Raw genomic sequence first — 19,423 nt, 5'->3', positions numbered from 1 at the left:
ATAGAAATCGGATCCTAACGGATGGCATACGAATACATTTGTTTTACCATTAATGCTTTTTTTTTTATAAAATGGATATGATAAATGGACAGCAAAAATGTACTACAGAATCCGTTTTCTATTGACTTACAAAAAAAATTCTTTTTTGTACGTACACAAAAACCTGGTTGACCTAATTTTTGTCTACATTAAAGTTAAACTTACAAAAATGGAAACCATGAGACGTATGGGAAAACGCAGTGAGCACCTAGTCTTAGGAGGTTTTCCCTCCAACAACACTCATCACCTATGCACAGGAGAGTGACTTACTGGTGGGAGCACAGCTGCGGGGACCACACCTATATCATACAAACAGGGATCCCCTACGCAGCTGAGACACTGATGTCACTGCAAAACTTGCAGGATGAATTGGGGTCGAGGAGGTAAGTGTCTATTTTTTTCACCCACCCAAGTTTTAAAAATATGCCTGGACTTCTCCTTTAAATAGTACAGTAGCCTGAATATTTAAACTGCGCCCCAAGCACCATAAAGTACTCGGTCGAGCACTTGACCAAGCACTGAGCTCAACATTGATCTTATTGACACTTATCATTAATGCAGATAGGTAGAGTGTTTTTGGTAAGCAAGTCCCCTTTAAGTACAATCAAAACTTTTCTATTTAAATAAGGAAATTTTTAGAATTACATGCGGTGAATCCTAAAATATCTGCTATATCCTTCTGACTCACCAGACTGATCATAATGGATTACATTTAATTTAGTGGCTAGCTGATGGAATGCCCCATTTGTTGTGTGTATAATGAATGTTCCGTACTCGCGTAGCATTTAGTGGTGAATGTAAATAAGCATCCTCTGGTTAAATTTCCTGTTTCCCATATTTCTCAGACGAAGCATACACATTTTATTTTTACCTTTGTAGGAAGACTGTAATAATGTATACATGATAAATATGTATGACTGATAAAACGAAAATATAACGCTCTCTATTACAGAAGGAAGATGTCTTAAAGGGGCGTGTATGAATATTTGTCTTGTCCCTTTGCAAATGAATAGAAAATGTAAGTTCCATAATTACCATCATTTCCCTAAATGTTATGTTAAGGACTAGGAAGTTCCTCATTTTCTATAAGGTAATCCTTCTTTAAAAATCTAGTACCCCTGACCATCCTCCATACTCCAAGATATGCATCTTTTAAAAGACTCCTATTCTCTTCCTCAGAAGTCTTAGGTGGGCCATGTGACTGTAGAACATCGGCCCATGTGCTTTCTTTCTTCTCCTCTGGATTCTCAGCTTCGGCCGCTGGCTTTTCTGGTGCCTGTCCTTCAGAACTATTGTCCTGTAAAATTTCTTCCATTACAAAGGGTGAAGGCTGTCCATCTTGTGCCTCCTTTTCATCTTTCATAGTTTCTTTTTCCAAATCTTCATAGTTGATCTGTCTCCGTGTTTCAATGTATTTGGCCACACAGTAGATAATGGATCCAAGTGTATTGACGACTACACCGGCAATGAAAAGAGAGGTGGGTGCCACGTCATTAAAGGCAAGCATACCTACTGTTATGGTGGCAATGCTTTTCACCACTCCCACAAAACTCGTTGTGACCGCTGAATTTATATACGTACAATGTAGGGTGGTAAAATTCATGGCACAACCGATTAGAGTACATGCAATGAAAGTACAGACCATGACTGGATCTTTCCAACCTGGGAAGGACCATGCATTGATCATGTCCATACTGGCAAAGGAGAAAATAATAAGCAGAGGGGTTGCAGTAATGGCAATGATGTACTGTGCAGTCAGAGGCCCATGGTCACTATCTGTACTAGTCTTTTGGATAATCACAAGATATGCAGCATGAACTAATACAGCCAACACTCCAGTTATGTATCCTACAGGTTCTCCACTCAGGTCACCAGCCCCTGTTTGGAATAAAAGAAAAAAAAGGTGATTAAGCACAATATCTTATTTAACAACCTTCTAGACTTAGTTCCCACAATGTCCTTTTTGGCCGCTTTTTGGACATTTTGGCTAAATTACAGTCATTATTACATAATGATGGCCATTATTTGTACAATAACGGCCATCATTATGGCCGTTTGGCCAAAAAAGACATTGTGGAAACATAGACGTAAAGGGGTACTCCAATGAAAAAAAACCCTTTCTTTTAAATCAACTGGTGCCAGCAAGTGCCAGAGATTTGTCATTTAGTTTAAAAATCTCCAGTCTTCCAGCACTGCAGGAAGTGGTGTATTCTTTCCAGTCCTACCCTGTGCTCAATGTTGTCACCTCTGTCCGCAAAAGGAACTGTCCAGAGCTGTAGCAAATCCCTATAAAAAACCTCTACTGCTCTCCAGACTGGAAAGAATACAACTTTCTGCAGGACATACAGTACTGGAAGACTGGAGATTTCTAAGTAGAAGTAAATTACAAATCATTGGCACTTTCTGACACCAGTTGATTTGATAAAATAAATAAATTAGCTGGAGCACCCCTTTTAAATGAATGACATCCTTAGAGAAGCCATCAATATAAGATTAGCTGGGGTCCTACACCTGGCACTTCTGCCAATCAGCTGTTTAAGAGTCTGCAGGACTTGTGTGAACGTCACAGCCTCTTCAGTGTTTACTGCTACTTGTCCTGCAATTGCTGTAATTATAGTAGCAGCAATTAAGGGAAATGCATTGTTGTCCCAGTCAGTTATTAAAATTATAGCATTTAAGAGGATGCAATGCTAGTCTTCAGCGAGTATCAGGGGGTTTGAACAAGCTCGATGCTTAGCCGAGCACCTCCTTCAATCTTTTGGCCTTCAGTTATATCTCCCGTCTGCTGCAGTAAACTATTAAATTTTTTCGTTTACATTTTTGCATGTTGAAGGGATGTTTAAATGAAATATACAAAAATTGGTTTCTGCAAGACACATTAGAATTCCAGCAGTATGCTAGCAATTGACAGCATACCACTTCCCACTTCCCTTCAAGGGACAAAATATACAAAATAATAGAATGAAATTTTTTTTAAGTTATCCAAGAAGCCTCCGCTCTGCCAAGCAGATTAAATGCACCACTCTCCCATGGATTTCAATGGGGTTCATTACTCGAGTTGCAATTTTAGTGCTTTCTCAACCAGGGCCGATTCTGGGGTTTCTGCCGCCTGAGGCAAACCTCAGGCGGCCGCCCCCTGACAACCCCCCCCCCGCCGCCGTAACCGGATCACCCGCGCCGGCACCCCCCGCACCCCCCCCCCACCCCCCCCCGCCGTAACCGAATCACCCGCGCCTGCACCCCCCGCACCCCCCCCCCCCACCGTAACCGAATCACCCGCGCCTGGACGCCCCGCACTCACCTGTCCTGCAGCAGCCGTCCCGTCCCGCTCACCGCTGTCTCCCGACCCTGCAGCCGCTCACCTGTCCTGCCGCAGCCGTCCCGTCCCACCGCTGTTCCTTTCCGCGTTCCAGTGCCGTCAGTCAGCAGCTGTCATCGCCCTCCAGAGAGTCGTGAGTGCCTGGGGTCAGCGGGGGCATCGCAGCCCCCGCTGACCACGGGCACTCACGACTCGCTGGAGGGCGATAACAGCTGCTGACTGACGGCGCGGGACAGCGGTAAGCGTTGGCGGCGGGACCGGACGGCTGCGGCAGGACAGGTGAGCGGCTGCAGGCGCAGGGCTGCTGTCTGCCGCCCCCTGCAGGGGCGCAGAATCTGCCGCCTGAGGCGGAATACTCATTCCGCCTCATGGCAGAAACGGCCCTGTTCTCAACACTTTGCAATGCACATGTGAATGATGCAGTCTCTTCAAACAGCGGATTGAAGGGGGTGCCAGGTGTCAAATCTTCACTGATCTGATGTTAATGGCCTATCTGGAGGATATGGTTTTAAAAAGACAGAAAATCCCCTTAATGGTGCGTTCACACCTACAGGATCTGCAGCTGATTTTCTGCAGCAGATTTCATTTAAATAACTGAACACAGCATCAAATCTGCTGCAGATCCTGTAGGTGTGAACGGCGCACACGGCGTATATGCAGCAGATACGCAGCAGATTTGATGCTGTGTTCAGTTATTTAGATCTAATCTGCTGTGTATCTGCTGCTTATCTGCTGTGTATCGCAGCAGTAAATACGCAGCGTATACGCTGTGTGTGTTTGTACCCTTAGGGTACGTTCACACGTACCGAATCTGCAGCAGATTTTATGGCGTAGATTTGAAGTTGCAGATTTGCTTTGAATCTGCAACTTCAAATCTGCGCCATCAAAACTGCTGCAGATCCTGTAAGTGTGAATGCACCCTTAAGAAAACTAAACTAATGTAGTAAGCAGTCATTTAAGCATATACATTTGCTACCCCCCCCCCCCCCCCCCCCCGTCACATCCCATTCGGCAAACTGCCTTTTTTTGTGGTTTCCTCACTATGTACAGCCCATGTGATCTGCCCTCCTTGTATCCTTCTGTGCTTTTCCCACAATGCTGCTTTGTATATCCCTCTTCTCCCTACTGCTATGCTTAACACGGAGAGAAGGTAATAGCAGAAAGTTCATCTTATTTACTGTATATCATATCTCTACAATTAATGACTAGCGGACTAATGCGTAAACAAATAGATAAAGAAAATCAGATGCCCATAGGCTGGGAAAGCCTCCACAAAGCCTCCATATATGAAGATCTAAGAGCATTGTGAAGCTTTTATTTTTCACTGGAGACATAGTTTAAAGTTCTGCATTTGCCTGTAAAGCTTGTTTTTGTGACCGTGCAGGTTCTATACAAATTACAATTGACTTCCATGAAAAAATGGGAACATGAATGTTTAGCACTAGTATGGCCAGGTCTCATTTTATAGTGAATTCAATTAATTGGACCATTGCCTGTGTACTGAAAACAAGTTCCATTTTTTGCTTAATAAATACAATTACCGCTGCTCATTACCTTATTTTGTTTCTCTTATTCAGAGCAATAAGACATTATAGTAAAATAACATAACAGCCTCGAAGCTATGATACCTTAATGGCTAACGCAAGTACTTAAAAAGAAATTATATTAAAGGAGAACTCCAGCAAACAAAAAATCAAATCAACTAGTTTTAGAAAGTTATATAGATTTGCAATTTTCTTCTATTTATAAAGTTTCCAGTACTTATCAGCTGCTGTATGTCCTGCAGGAAGTGGTGTATTCTTTCCAGTCTGACACAGTGCTCTCTGCTGCCACCTCTGTCCATGACAGGAACTGTCCAGAGCAGTAGCAAATCCCATAGAAAACCTCTTCTGCTCTGGACAGTTCCTGACATGGACAGAGGTGGCAGCAGAGAGCACTGTCTCAGACTGGAAAGAATACACCACTTCCTGCAGGACATACAGCAGCTGATTTGTACTGAAATGATTAAGATTTTTAAATAAAAGTTAATAGCTAATCTATATAGCTTTCTGACTCTAGTTGTTCTGACCCCTTTAAAGCAAAAAAAATCACACACACATCTGTGCGCCTGTGCACTGGGTGGGGCAGGGTGGGGGCCCTGGGTTCATTTAATTTGCCCCTGTTACAGACAACCTCCAAAACGTAATAAACAGTTCCTTGTCCTCACATACACGAGAAGGAACCTATCTCTGCAGTTGTAAGAAGTTGTTTCATATAATGACCACAGACATAAACCAGATCCCCAATATACTGTTATGTGTAACTTGGAAAAGTGATGATTGTTTTCCACTTTTTATATCTTCACTTGAATATCAGTCCAACACAACTATAGCAATGGGATCTCAGTTAGCAATTTTTACTAAAAACCCCCAAATCTCCCTTCACTCAATGTTCTATTCATTACACTGATTCTGATTCACCAGTCTTAGGCTATGTTCACACATCGTTTAACAGCGTCCATAGCATAGCAACGGACGCTGTTAAACAGCCGGCCACCGGGCTGCCCTCAGCCCGTTCCTGCAGCCAAAACCTCTGTATCTGCTGCAGGAACATTCTTTTTTCACAATTGATTTGCGGGCACCATTGGATGTATCCGCAAATCAATTAGCCATTAACTTTAATGCAATGTAAGGCCGCCGCTGCACATTGCATTGTGTGAACAGCTGATGTTTCCGGACGCTGTTCAGTGAACAGCGTCGGAAATAATTGACAGGCACATTATTCTAATGCCCGATCTAAAGATTGGGCATTAGAATAACGATGTATGAACACAGCGGGCGGCATTGCATTGACTTCAATGCAATGCCGCCCCTGCAGTAAAGAACTGATGCTGATGCCATTGCAATCAGCGTTCGTTCTTTACTAAAATAAAACAATGTGTGAACCTAGCCATATACTGAAGTTGTGCCAAGCTGTCCCCTATAATAAATCTATGGTCCATCCACCAATCTCTGCAGTCTCTACAAACAATAAACAGATGCAAGACACCGCAAAATATAAATATAAATGGCTGACTGCAAATGGATTTTCTATTCAAATACATTAGTACCAAGGGTTAAATAGTATATTTATATACCCCCTCAAGGAAGGGTTTGGGCCATAATATTCTGGGCTTTTCTATGAACTTTTTCATTTGTACTTGTGAGTCTGTGTTCACACACTGTCAAGATAACATTATTTAAAACACAGACATTATTATACAGATAAATGACAACCATCCTATAAAAATGGACGTTATTTCAACAGTGTGTTTTTATTATTATGATCATCACTTGATGTTTGCATGATAAAGTCTAAAAGGGGATAGGTGGAACATAATTTACAAAAACACCATTTGTCCTCAAGCACTTCGCTTTCTTGGATGTCCGTCATTAACAATCCTCCCTTTTCTCCAGTAGTAGCAAAAGCAAGGTCCCCCTTCCTTAAATCTGGATAAATTACACTTGTATTGGGCATGGACACCCTTCAATATTTTTCCTAAAGGGTGTATATTCCATAAATTAGGTCAAAAACATACCTAATTATAGTATAGGCCTATCTGGAGGCCTAGGCCCTGCCCCTTTCACAGAGAGAAAGGGAGCTATGCCCCATTCTGATGACACTGCAGAAGGGACTGGGCCTAGACATCTATGACATCACAGGGTGATAGGCCTACGGCACCGATGTGGGTGGAGATATAGGGTTCTACTGACGTTAAGCCCTGCCCCTATAACACTGTTTACCAACAATAACATGCATTTTTGAGGGGAGAGACCACAAATAAAACCTTTATATGGTAAGATATGAAATGTCCACAATATAAGTTAAGAATTGTGCTGAGAACTCCTGATATGGAAAGGGGGTGATAATATCACTTTAAATGCAATACAGTGATTGACAGAGCCATTGGCTCTCCACCCTGCCAATCACTATTGTGGCTGGAGGCAGCATTATACCTCTGTCCACAAGAGGCTGCTCTTTCCCCCAGCATTGCAGCACACAACTGATGTCACTTATGCGCCCGCAGAGCAGGAAGAGACTGAGACGCTAGAGGAGAGCCCTACACCAGCTGTACAGCAGGTGAGTATGGCTTATTGTTTGTTCTTTTCTCTGTTGAGTTTTTACTGTCAGAAAATACTGATGGTTATCTGAAACTTCATCAAGCAATTCCTGATTAGTATTTCTTGACAGTAAAAATTAAGTGAAGTGTCCTACCACGGGTGTTGCTATTGGTTACACCCTTCGTAAAAGCCTGTACTTATTGTAAGTAAGTGGTGATAAAGTAGTGTTAGAGTTTCGCCACTAGATGTCATTATTACAGATGTATGTACACAGATGCTGCACGGCTGAAGTATGGAAAGGGTTATTGTTTATTTGTGTGTCACATGGATTTGTGAACCAATGGGAGTATCTTCTTCTTCTGTCCTATCATCTCTCACTTTACTTCTTCTTACGCACTCTTTACCCACTCACAGCGCCCTTTAGATACGCTGGAGATAGGAAGTCACATGGGTAGAGAAAGTGTGAAGGTCTTTTGTGTTGGATGTTGTAGGGGAAGGACGCAAGCTAGAACGCCCCCTGCAGTGGTCCCTTTGGGCCCTGGCCCTCTACAAGGTCCTCTCACCCTAAAGTGTTAGTCTTAGTCAGGTCCCCGTATGGGTAGGAAGCAAGACAAGACACAGCTAACAGTTTCTCCTCAGCTTACTCTACACAACACTATGCATTGTTAAATTCCTACAGGAGTAGACAAGTCAAAGATCATCTCTACCCACGCTGTGGACTAGGAGAGTCATAATGCAGGACAATATCCACAGACATCAAAAAGCTAGGAACTGATCCAGATAGAGCAAAGTTGCTGAGAGCCTAGGAACTCTATCTCGCAGCGCGGTTGTCAGCAGAGAACCCTCAGCATTCTGCTCATCCCAGGTAACGGGGTCTGGGGCTTGTCTTACCCTCATAGGATGGGTCACCCGACACTGATGGGCATAAGGTGGTGCGAAGACCCAAAGGTCAAAGCACAGGTTTAAGTATTCTCTTCCTCTTCTTTAGTATTCTTCTACCTCATCCTCCAAAATCCCAGCAGAGCACAGTACTACTTGGGTTGGGACTCTCACGACATCCTCCTCTCTGCTCCTCTGATTCCTTGCATCTCTCAACACGCAACTTAGTCAGCACGACTATACTCTTTACAATACTTCTATCACAGAACTCGATCCTGTATTGTCAAGAGTATTATCAAGTGTTTTGAAGAGAAATGTATCCTATCAATGCACAGCTGTATATTCTGCTGTACACCAGAACTTTCAAAGTAAACAAGAGATTATTTATGCTAAAGAGACTCTGTGATTCTTTGCCCCACACCAACACAGTGTACACTACATCCTTTCTGTGGGTACATTTCCCCTTTCTGTGGGTGGCAGTACCGATAGTCCAGGAGGGTCACAACACCACTCTGGCCCACCATGATAATAACCCAAGGGACCCCGTAGCAACCCGTCAGGTCATTGACCACAGGGGAACAAGGTAAAACCGGACCTTTAAAATAAGCTGAGTGCACAGTGCCTGGTTCACCTATTGCATTTTTCCATTCAAATTTTTTTTATTTTAGCCCTTGAAGGGATTTGTAAAGAAATATACAAAAATTTGAATTAGTGTTTAAACAGTTTCAGCGCTCCCGGCATCATCGTGAATGATGTGGGGAACTCTGAAACTGTTTGAATATTCACACTACTACACACTAGGGTGAATATTTAAACAGCACCACAAATCAATCCAAACAGTCACAGCAGCACAAGACAAAAAATATATGGGTGCAAGTCTCACAGGACGCATTTACGTAGAAATCCAAAAAAGAGATGAAGGAGACCACACATCCAAAAAAGATCTTCACTTGTTAATCACACCAGTGCAACGTTTCAGCTATATATATAGCATTTCTTAAGCATTGTATTGGTGTGATAAAAAGTGAAGATATTTTTTGGGTTTTTTTTAAACAGCCCCATGAGGTACTGTACTTGGTCGAGAGTCGAGCTCAACACTGGTTAGTGCATAAGATGAGAGTGCTTGAGCCGGGGGAAATAGAATTGTATAAATAACTGGCTGAGGGTCACAGTTACTAGTGGGAGACCACAGGGGTCAGTATTGGGCCCTATTTTTGTTATATTTAGCAGTGATCTTGCAGAGGGATAGCACAGAAAGCTGTCAGGCAGCTGCCACCAAAGCAAAAAAAAAAAAATCATGGGGTGTATAAAAAACATGGAATGTACATGCGCATGACTAAGAAATATTTCTAACTTTGTACAAATCTCTAGTCTGGAGATATTATTTATAGTTTTGGGCAACATGGTAAAATGAAGACTTGCATAGAGAGTTCAGAGATGTGTAACCAAAGTAATTAATGGAATAAGAGGACTACAGGACCCAGAAAGATAATCAAAATTAGGGTTATTTAGTTTCGAAAAACAATAACTGAGGGGCGACCTAATAACTCTGTGTGAGTATATGAAGCTGCAGCGAAGCAGTCGGTTTGCCGTTGGCCGGGGTAGCTTTGAGGGTGTTGTGGCTGGTAGGTGGATGTGGGGCACTCGGGCACTTGTTATGGTAGCCTAAAGTTGCGTTGGTACCCACTCCCAGTCAGACAGAATAACCAGAATAACGTCCATATACTGTACTTCTTCAATGCAATACAAAAAAAATAAGGATTCAGTAACTGCATATGCAGGTGAGAAGTATAAGAAGTAGTAACTGTAGAAGTGAGAGAAGAATAGCGTCTTGAGGGCCCTGTCCAATGTAGCTGAATACTCTGCCCGGATAGCGTGGTTGAAAGGAGAAGAAGAGGAAGATATACTCGTACTCATGTATACATGCCTTACTTCCTTACTTGATCTGACCACTTTATGCCCTACAGTGTCAGGATAACAGTCCTATTAGGGTAGTACGAGGTCCCAGGTCCCTGCACTGGGTTGAGCAGACTTCCCAAAACTTTTCAGAACAACTATGTGTTACAGCAGGATACATAGGCGTAATCTGCAGCTTTGTCCTGCTTGGGTCAATACCAAATTTAGGTATGCTGCCCTGTATCTTGTTGAGAGCATCCCTGGTGTAGACAATGTGATCCTAAGAGGACGTCCTTTCTCCTGGGGGGTCTAGCACTGCATGCTAGCGGTGGTTACTTTTATAAAGAAAAAGTCTATTTCTTGGTCCCTGATAAGCGTCCTGGCCTAAGCCAGCATTGCAGCAGGAACTGTGTCTCTGTCTGACTCTCTCGCACTGACTAAACTGAAAGACCCTCCCACCAGGAACTAACCTTGTTTTATAGGGTCAAACTAGCTTACTTGTGATTGGTGGGGCTGTGTGGTGTAAGAGAGAGGGTGCAGGAAATAGGATAGAAAAAGTAAGGAAACAGGCCTGCACCTGTGACAGATGGAGAACAAACATGTGAATAAAACAAATAAAGGACAACTTCAGTGGGGGGTAAAAGACAAAAGAAAAACAACAGCAAACGCTGTTGCTATGCTCACCTTCCCTCATGGGTCCCACCGATCGTGGGTCCCCGGAGCTCCCGTCAGTGGGGTCTTCCTTCTTCTTCGGCCAGCAGCCAATCGGAGTCATGTCCCAGGGGACTGGAGAGCAGGATGACTGGGAGCTTACTCAGCCAATCAGAGCTGAGCAAGCTGTCATACATCTGCTGACATCTCACAGTGGGGCTAGCTCGCTGTAAAAACGTCATTGACACAAGATGGCGGCGGCCTGGTCAACAGGGATCAGGTACGTATGAGTTTTAATACTTCGGGGGTGGTAGGGAAGAGGGGTAGAACACTAATTACAAAGTTATAAATCTTTTGTAATGTGTTTTAATTACCGAGGGGGAAAAAAATCACCGGAGTTGTCCATTAACCAAATGCTTCCTTCAGCTGTGCAGAACATAAGGTATACAAAAACATAGTAGTGACACCCATTTCCCACTGTGCCAGGGTGCATAAAAGACTTACTGGCACACATGTGCGTGGCCACCTCAAAGGGGCAGCACAAAGATCTCTCCCAACATTTTTATTATTATTGTTAAAACGGGACATCCTTTATGTCTGGGGGGGGGGGGGGGGGGAATAAAGTTTCTACACCAGCACAGAGAAGAAATGTTATCCTGTATCCTGAGCAGTGGGACTATAGAACTCTCCCAGAGGATGTCGTAGGTTTGAGGTTCTCTAGATTCTGGGATTTTTTGATCCAGGAACTTGCTCAGATTTGGAGTTTGGAACACATTTTTTCTGTAAAATAAGAAAAACTGGTTTCTACTTCATAGTGGTTTTTCTGAAGTGCTAAAGTAGCCTTGTAGTGTCCCAATACGGGTGGTCCACTAAGTCTTGTGTCACCTAGGTCAAAGGTAACTCTGTCAGGTGTCACACAAAGAGGATGAAGCTGCCTTTTGCACATTTAACACTTGACCTCTCACTCTCCCCTAAATGTCTGTAAGAGCACAGCTGAGGGTGAAGGGTTAACTATTGCACTGTATGTTTTCTGTTCTGACCAATCACATTTGCAGGTACCACACACAGCTATCAGCCAACTACACTTCTTCTTTCTCCTCTTTCTTACATAGCCCCACCAATAGGAGGTTAGACACGGTCAACCCTATTTAAGCCTAGTTAGTTCCTGGTGGGAGGTCTTCAGTCAGTCGTCTTCAGCGAGAAGAGACAGAGAGAGAGAGAGTATTCTGCTGCAGTTGCAAGCCAGGCCTGGCTTAGGCCAGGGCCCTGGGAATTTTTAGTTGGCTGGTTTTGGAGAGGGAGAGACTAAAGACACAGACACAGATTCTAATGAGAGAGACTCTTACTATGATGCACTGCTAAACCCACAGGAGAAGTAACCATCCTCTAGGGACCCCCATCTCCATGCAAGGGACCCTTCTAAAGTTTCGGGACAGTTTAAAGAAGGTACAGGACTGATCCTTAGTAAGGCAAAGCACAACAAGCCAAAGTATCCTATTGGTTTCCCACAGTTGTCCTGGGAAGTCTTGGGAAGTCTACTACTATGACAGTTGGTCATTACTTCACACACTACAGTCACCTGCAATTGTCAAGTTCTGACTATTGTTACCTGTATTGCACTGAAGTTTACAAGTAAAAGTCATCTTTGGTTAAGTGCTCGACTGATCTTTTTTTTTTTTCGCCACCAGTGCTACCATTTCAAGCGCACTGCCCATGTGTCTGGGGGTGGGTAACACCACTCCTGGCCACTGTGACAAGTGTCCCAGTAGAAACACCAAAGCCCAGCTGCTGCATAACATCCTTAGCAGCCACGGCTGCCTCTCTCCATTTTTTAGACAAGGGCAGCTGCCCTGTCACTGTAGATCTTTACAATACAAGGTAGTCATCAGGCCCTGGCCCACTCCCCATAATACCATCCTTTCTGCTGCAGCGTCTACTTGGTTCTGATGTTAGCACTACCTTAAGGGATTGGCTAACATTTATTTGGAATTCCTGATGGGAGGGATGCCCCCCTACCCACCTGATGAATCCTGTGACATCATGTTCACTGGAAGCTACGGGAAGTCAAAGCTTCCAGACTACATGACATCACAACAAATAAGGAAACCACAGACAAAGCCGTAATGTGACCCAGCCTGGAAACACAAGAAGTAGAACATACAACATAGAACAGCAACAAAAGTCAATGCAACTTCAGTTTATTGAGTCATTCATTTCTGTTCCCATTAGAAATGCTTTAATTTTATCCCGAGATTTTATTTTGCCATGTACCTCGACAAGAGACTCTTACTAGAGATGAGCGAACCTCGAGCATGCTCAAGTCCATCCGAACCCGAGCGTTCGGCATTTGATTAGCGGTGGCTGCTGAACTTGAATAAAGCCCTAAGGCTATGTGGAAAACATGGATATAGCCAATGACTATATCCATGTTTTCCAGACAACCTTAGAGCTTTATCCAAGTTCAGCAGCCACCGCTAATAAAATGCCGAATGATCGGGTTCGGATCGACTCGAACTCGAACCCGGTTCGCTCATCTCTAACTCTTACATTTTCTTGCCTACCTTTCAACTCTGTTCCACTCCCTGCCGCTCCTCCCCAGGTACCAGGAAAAGCTGGATCCAGTCCTGGGAAACTTCTCCCAGTTCTCAGCTATGGAGTATGGAGTGAAACTGTTAGTCTCACCATGGTCAGCAACATATCAAAATTTATGTTTGAGTGGAATACCCCTTTAAGAAACCCAACAAGAGGTTTACTACAGATTTTTTAAATAAATGCTGGCATTTTGTGGTGAACAAGTGTCACATTTGGGTGCAAAAATAATCTGCTTAAAAAAAATGCTAGAAATAGAAAAACTTTGTTGCAGGAAAAAATGTTGTAATGTAAAAAATTACTGACAGCATGCGCTACTTTTAAAAGTCAGGGAACAGCTGAGAACACAAGCAGACTTTTTAAAGATTTTTTGGCTGGGTGCACATATATCCAGCAGTCCGGCTGAGTTGTTCTAATCAGAAACTGATGACAACTGCTGTCACTAGAGATGAGCGTAACTCCAGCATGCTTGAGTCTGACCATTGGCATTGGATTACCGGTGGCTGTGGAAGTTGGATGCAGCCCTAGGGAGTCTGGGAAAACATGGCTACAGCCTATGGTCTAAGGCAGTGCTTCTCAATTCCAGTCCTCAGGCCTCACCAACAGGTCGTGTTTTGAGGATTTCCTTAGTATTTCACAGGTGATATAATTGTACTCAGTGCATCAGGTATTAGCACAGGTGTCCTTTGTATGGGAAATCCTCAAAACATGACCTCTTAGTGAGGCCTGAGGGCTAGAATTGAGAAGCACTGGTCTAAGGCTGTATCTGTGTTTTCCAAGTCCCCCTAGGGCTGCATCCAACTTCTTCAGCTACTGGTAATCAAATGCCATACAACTGGACTCAAGTTGCGCTCATCAATAGCTATCACAACTTATGGCAAAAATGCATCAGATATTATCAGGCTTTTTTTTTTTTCCAAAGAAACCATCAGCTCTTGGACATGAAGGACAGGGGAACGCTAGATGGGGGACATTTATCAAACATGGCGTAAAGTGAACCAATCAGATTCCACCTCAGACTCAGATTCCTCATAGACTCTTTGGAAAATGAAAAGTGGAATCTGATTGGTTGCTAGGGGCAACTGGGCCAGTTTCACTTTACACCATGTTTGATAAATCTCCCCCGATGTGTTTTCCTGTTAGGCCTGTCCAGCGTTCCAGCGCCTAGAGGTGGACACATTTATGTAGATATTAGAATCCTGTTAAGCCACCCAAGGAGCCTAGAGAAGATTTCTAGGTTTACAGGCTCCTTGAAACATGAACTTAAAAAAAAAAAATTTCATAAACAACCTGAACATATGTAATGAGAAAAGAGAAGAGAACCTCAATTAATCTGCAATTTTAGTTTAAAAAGTAAGCAGTTTAAATAGGGGGGAGGGACATATTACTTACTAGAACAACAGCATAATGTCATCAGATTAGAGTCATACAGTAAATATCGTAAAATAGCTAAATATTTTGTATTAATAGATGAACAGAGGAACGTGTACTGAGCAGATGGATTTCGTAATTCTTAATCAATGGTAAATATAATATTAAGATAAGATGATTACCCTTTCTACCTTTATTCTATATCTGTTTTAATTTCAATTACATGGTATGGTCTTAGGGTCCTATTACACAGGACGATTATCGTGCGGGAAATCATTATATCGTTCGAATTTAAATGATAATTATCCTGTGTAATTGCAGGCAATGATCAAAAAATTGTTTGTGTGTCGTTGATCAAATCGTTCACTGTAATTCCACATTTGTTCACTAATCGTTCAGTGTAATTACGCATTGTTCCTTCTTCTGCTGGGATTAGATGGAATAAGCGATCATAGTAACCATCATGGTAACGATCATAACTAGCAACTATCGTTCTGTGTAATATGGTGAACAATTTCAAGTTAACGGTAAAACAATATCCTTTGTGACCGTTTTTTTGAAAGTTTTTAATTGTTAAAAATCGATTAGTCTAATAGGAACCTTAGCTCAATGGTCGTCAGCCTGTTTTGTGTGAGACCAGAAAGTGCAGTCTCAGAGATTATACTATTCAGGAGTTTACTGCCACTTTGGGGGGTCCTAGTGCAGGAATATTCTGTCTACAATTATTATAACCAATAGAAGAAAACATTCCTATTGAAAGCGTAAAGAAGCAATACTCAGTGATGTGACCAAATTGGCCAACTAGCCATGTACCATACATGTGATCTGTTCCTTTCAAGTGCACTTATTGCATTCCGAATAATCAGGTGGTCTTAGCACTGATTGTGAAGATTATAGCGTATAATGTCAAATAAGGGGAAAAGAAATGAATAATTCCTGAAAACATGCCAGCAGCAGTGTTAAATATACACATTCTACTCACAGATCTACTCACTGTAACTATACTGCATCTACAGTATGTTAGTATCAGGACAGTATATCATTTATATAACTCAACCTGAAGCTTTACTTCTATTGAAAAATCTTTCTGTACTCATCAGCTACTGTATGTCCTGCAGGAAGTGGTGTATACTTTCCAGTCTGACACAATGCTCTCTGCTGCCACCTCTGTCCATGTCAGAAACTGTCCACAGCAGTAGCAAATCCCCAGAAAACCTCTCCTGCTCACCAGGCTTAAAGAATCCACCACTTCCTGCAGGACATACAGCATCTGATGTACTGGAAGACATCAGGTTTACAGAAGTATATTAGAAATATCTGTCACTTTCCGGCACTAGTTGATTTGAAAGATTTTTTTTTTTTTTTGCTGGAGTACCCTTTTAAGAAGAATAACAGGCAGGCAAATACAAGAACACTTCAATTCTGTTTTCCTCAGGATTAGGGCTTTACACTTGATCAAAACTCTTCTTCCATGGATGAAAGCAATGAGTTAAATGTAGCTTACAGATTTTTTGTCTTGATGCCAGTGTTCTTTTGCTTGGAAGCCTATCTGAGGGCTTTCTGGCCCCAATTGCTCTCCGCTTTATAAACTCATGTGTAGGTGTCAATGGAAAACTTGATTGATTAACTACTGTAACTCTCCAGTGAAGGTAAATCAAGTGTATTTAAGACTGTGGCCATAGCTGGTATAAATATACTGAACTATCGTATGAGAAAAACACCTAAAAATCACACAAATGAGGTTTAATGGAAAATGCTAATATTCCTGCAATAGCTTCAGCTATAATAGGAAGACAAGGTGCACTTAATGTTAATTGTATCTAGCAGTATCTTTGGATACCACTTATTTTTAGATATATGCACAAAACAAGACCCTGCAGATTTCTTCTTCATGCTTTTTAAATTAGCATGATAATACAGGAGAAAAGCCAGGCTGTTAAATACAGTACAATCTGACATAATAAATACAACGTTAAACTGAGTAAGTTCATAAGAAGACAGGTTAATGGGGGATTTCATGGGAGGTGCGGGGGTGACTACAAAAACATCAGACATGACACAAAGTCATTATATCACACTTTGCTTCGATAACCTTTTAGTCGAAGGCTAATAAAATATAGAAATATGGATACAAAATATCAGTTTTTATACTGCAAAATATAATGTATAAAAAATCAGGTCAACACTGCAGACTGCATATGTCTGTCAAACAAACGCAGAATTTTACAAAAAAAGCTTGATTTCATTGGTAAGTCACTTACTTCTTCAATGAGACTTGGAGTACACCCTCACACTAATTTCATATGATTTATTATACAGTATGGTCCCTATATGTGAGTATCTGGGACAAGTGAATGTAGAAGTTTGTCCAGAGTGTCCTCAAAGTCTCCTTATTTCCAGTAAAGTCACCACATTCATTCTGACAGGACCATAAAATCCAATCATGTAAAAGATAATGTAATGGTACAGTAAGATCCTATATAAGCAGGTAGCTTACAGGGGTGATATGATACATGTACAGGTCCTGGAGATATATAAGGTAAGGTAGTGATTGTGGGGACAGGTTTTCTGCATTAGATAGAGCAGAGAGTTGCATCCTATGATGTATAAAGTATTGTGGAAGCTAAAGCAGATGTAGCTGAATGCAGTGCCTGCTGGATAGTAGTAGTGCACTTACCTGCTAGAGCAGCCCCACAAGTGGTGATGAATACTGCAATGAGCACCCCTACAGAGGGCAGCCCGTTCCTCAGCACCAGCACTCCAATTAAGAGAGTCACCAGGGGCAGACATCGCTTGAACACAACGTACATAGGGAGGCTGAGTCCTCGCAGAGACCAGAGGGTGAGGCTGGACTGCAGAGTGGAGAGGATAGTTACCCCTGCAAACATCCTGGCGAGCTGGAAACCATATGGAGGGACTGAGATCTTCCCACATCGCCTGAGCACCTCCAGGGTGAGAGCTGCAGTGGAGCTGGTCATGCACTGCACTAGGGTCAGGAAGGAGAAATTGTATTTGCTTATTAGGAACTTAAGCAGAATGTTGAGGGAGCCAGAGAACACCCCATGTGCTATGGCCACAGAGATCCCCAGGGCACGTCCCTTGCAGAGCTGCATCCTGAGCTGCACAAGGCAGAAACTCAGCACCAAGAAGACTTTCTGCACAGAGGGGAATCCCCTGATGTCTTAGAGCCTGAGACTCTGTGCACTAACTGTAGCCAGTGAATCCCCTTCTAGATACTGTGTGCTCAGCCTATGGACAGCAGCTGGAGCACAAGCATCACCTCCCTATTGGTGAAGCTGAAAAAGAAGAGGAGGAAAAAGTAACTCCCTGGATGAAGACAATCAATAGGGGAACAAAAATTGTACAGTGTATAGGATAAGTGGAATGCCTCCCCCCACCCCACACACAGTGATCTGACTGACGCATTTGGACAAGGGTGTCTGTGCAGATTCAATGCAGTTCATCCATTGTGAGGAGTCTGATTGCTTTTCTCATGTATCATAAAGATATATATATATATGTGTGTGTGTGTGTGTGTGTGTATATATATATATGTAAATATATGTAAATATATATATATATATATATATATATATATATATATATATACACACATATATATTACTTTAGTGGTATTTGAATTTAGTGACTAGGGGATCAATGAATTTCCCTTAATTGATTGGTGGTGACAGAGGTCAGAGGACAATAGCTCTCAGTGGTCACAGCAGCAGGTATTGAGTGGCTACTAAATCAAATCAACCAAACTATTAAGTACCAGGACCAATTCTCACTAATGGAAGAGACTATTAACTAAAGCACAGTCCAGCTTCATGTGAGGTCCCAGGAGCTGCTCATCTAAACTTCTAGATGTCTGCTGAATGTAAAGATTTGTGATTTATCTTCTAGATATGGAAGAGAAGAGGTCACACAGTGGACATTGGAATAGGATGCTAGTCTTTGGGAGGTCACCATGCTGAGATGGAAATGTGGAGGAACATATAAGCTTTCATTCAGGTATAATAGATCTGCTGCCCTTGTCTAGAAGAATTGCTTACTGGAATGAATAAGGTTTCAAGGTAAAACCTTGTTGAGCTATAACCATGTGATAACCCTGCCCTGAACTTTTCCCAGCACTCTGTATATGTAGTGCAGTGTAAAGGTGTTAGGCAGCAAGAAGCTCACCCTAGGGTCCTAGTTCAAGCTTGCATCCTGCTTCCTAGCTGCAGGGGATGGAGGGGACAGGAGATGGAGGGGGGGGGGGGGGGTGGAGGGGACAGGAGATGGAGGGGATGGAGGGGACAGGAGATGGAGGAGATGGAGGGGACAGGAGATGGAGCAGGTGGAGGGGACAGGAGATGGAGGGGGTGGAGGGGACAGGAGATGGAAAGGACAGGAGATGGAGGGGATGGGATGGGGGGCAGGAGATGTAGGGGATGGAGGGGACAGGAGATAGAGAGGACAGGAGATGGAGGGGATGGAGGGGACAGGAGATGGAGGGGATGGAGGGGACAGGAGATAGAGAGGACAGGAGATGGAGGGGATAGAGGGGACAGTAGATGAAGAGGACAGGGGATGGAGGGGACAGGGGATGGAGGGGACA

The 19,423-nt window shown here is 42.9% G+C and overlaps 1 protein-coding gene across 1 annotated transcript; it reads right to left on the bottom strand.

Annotated features, from left to right (window-relative positions):
* Positions 1-942: 942 nt before the first annotated feature.
* SLC35D3 (solute carrier family 35 member D3) lies at positions 943-17,936 on the bottom strand. Its single transcript, XM_069973732.1, has 2 exons — positions 17,501-17,936; positions 943-1,917 (listed from the first exon to the last, which is right to left on the bottom strand). The coding sequence occupies exons 1-2, from the start codon at positions 17,934-17,936 to the stop codon at positions 1,097-1,099; spliced, it is 1,257 nt and encodes a 418-aa protein (XP_069829833.1). The 3' UTR covers positions 943-1,096.
* Between the last annotated feature and the right edge of the window lie 1,487 nt (positions 17,937-19,423).

The sequence above is a fragment of the Dendropsophus ebraccatus genome, chromosome 6, assembly GCF_027789765.1.
Source record: "Dendropsophus ebraccatus isolate aDenEbr1 chromosome 6, aDenEbr1.pat, whole genome shotgun sequence".
NCBI classification, from domain to species: domain Eukaryota; kingdom Metazoa; phylum Chordata; class Amphibia; order Anura; family Hylidae; genus Dendropsophus; species Dendropsophus ebraccatus.
This window is presented reverse-complemented; position numbering and strand designations above follow the sequence as displayed.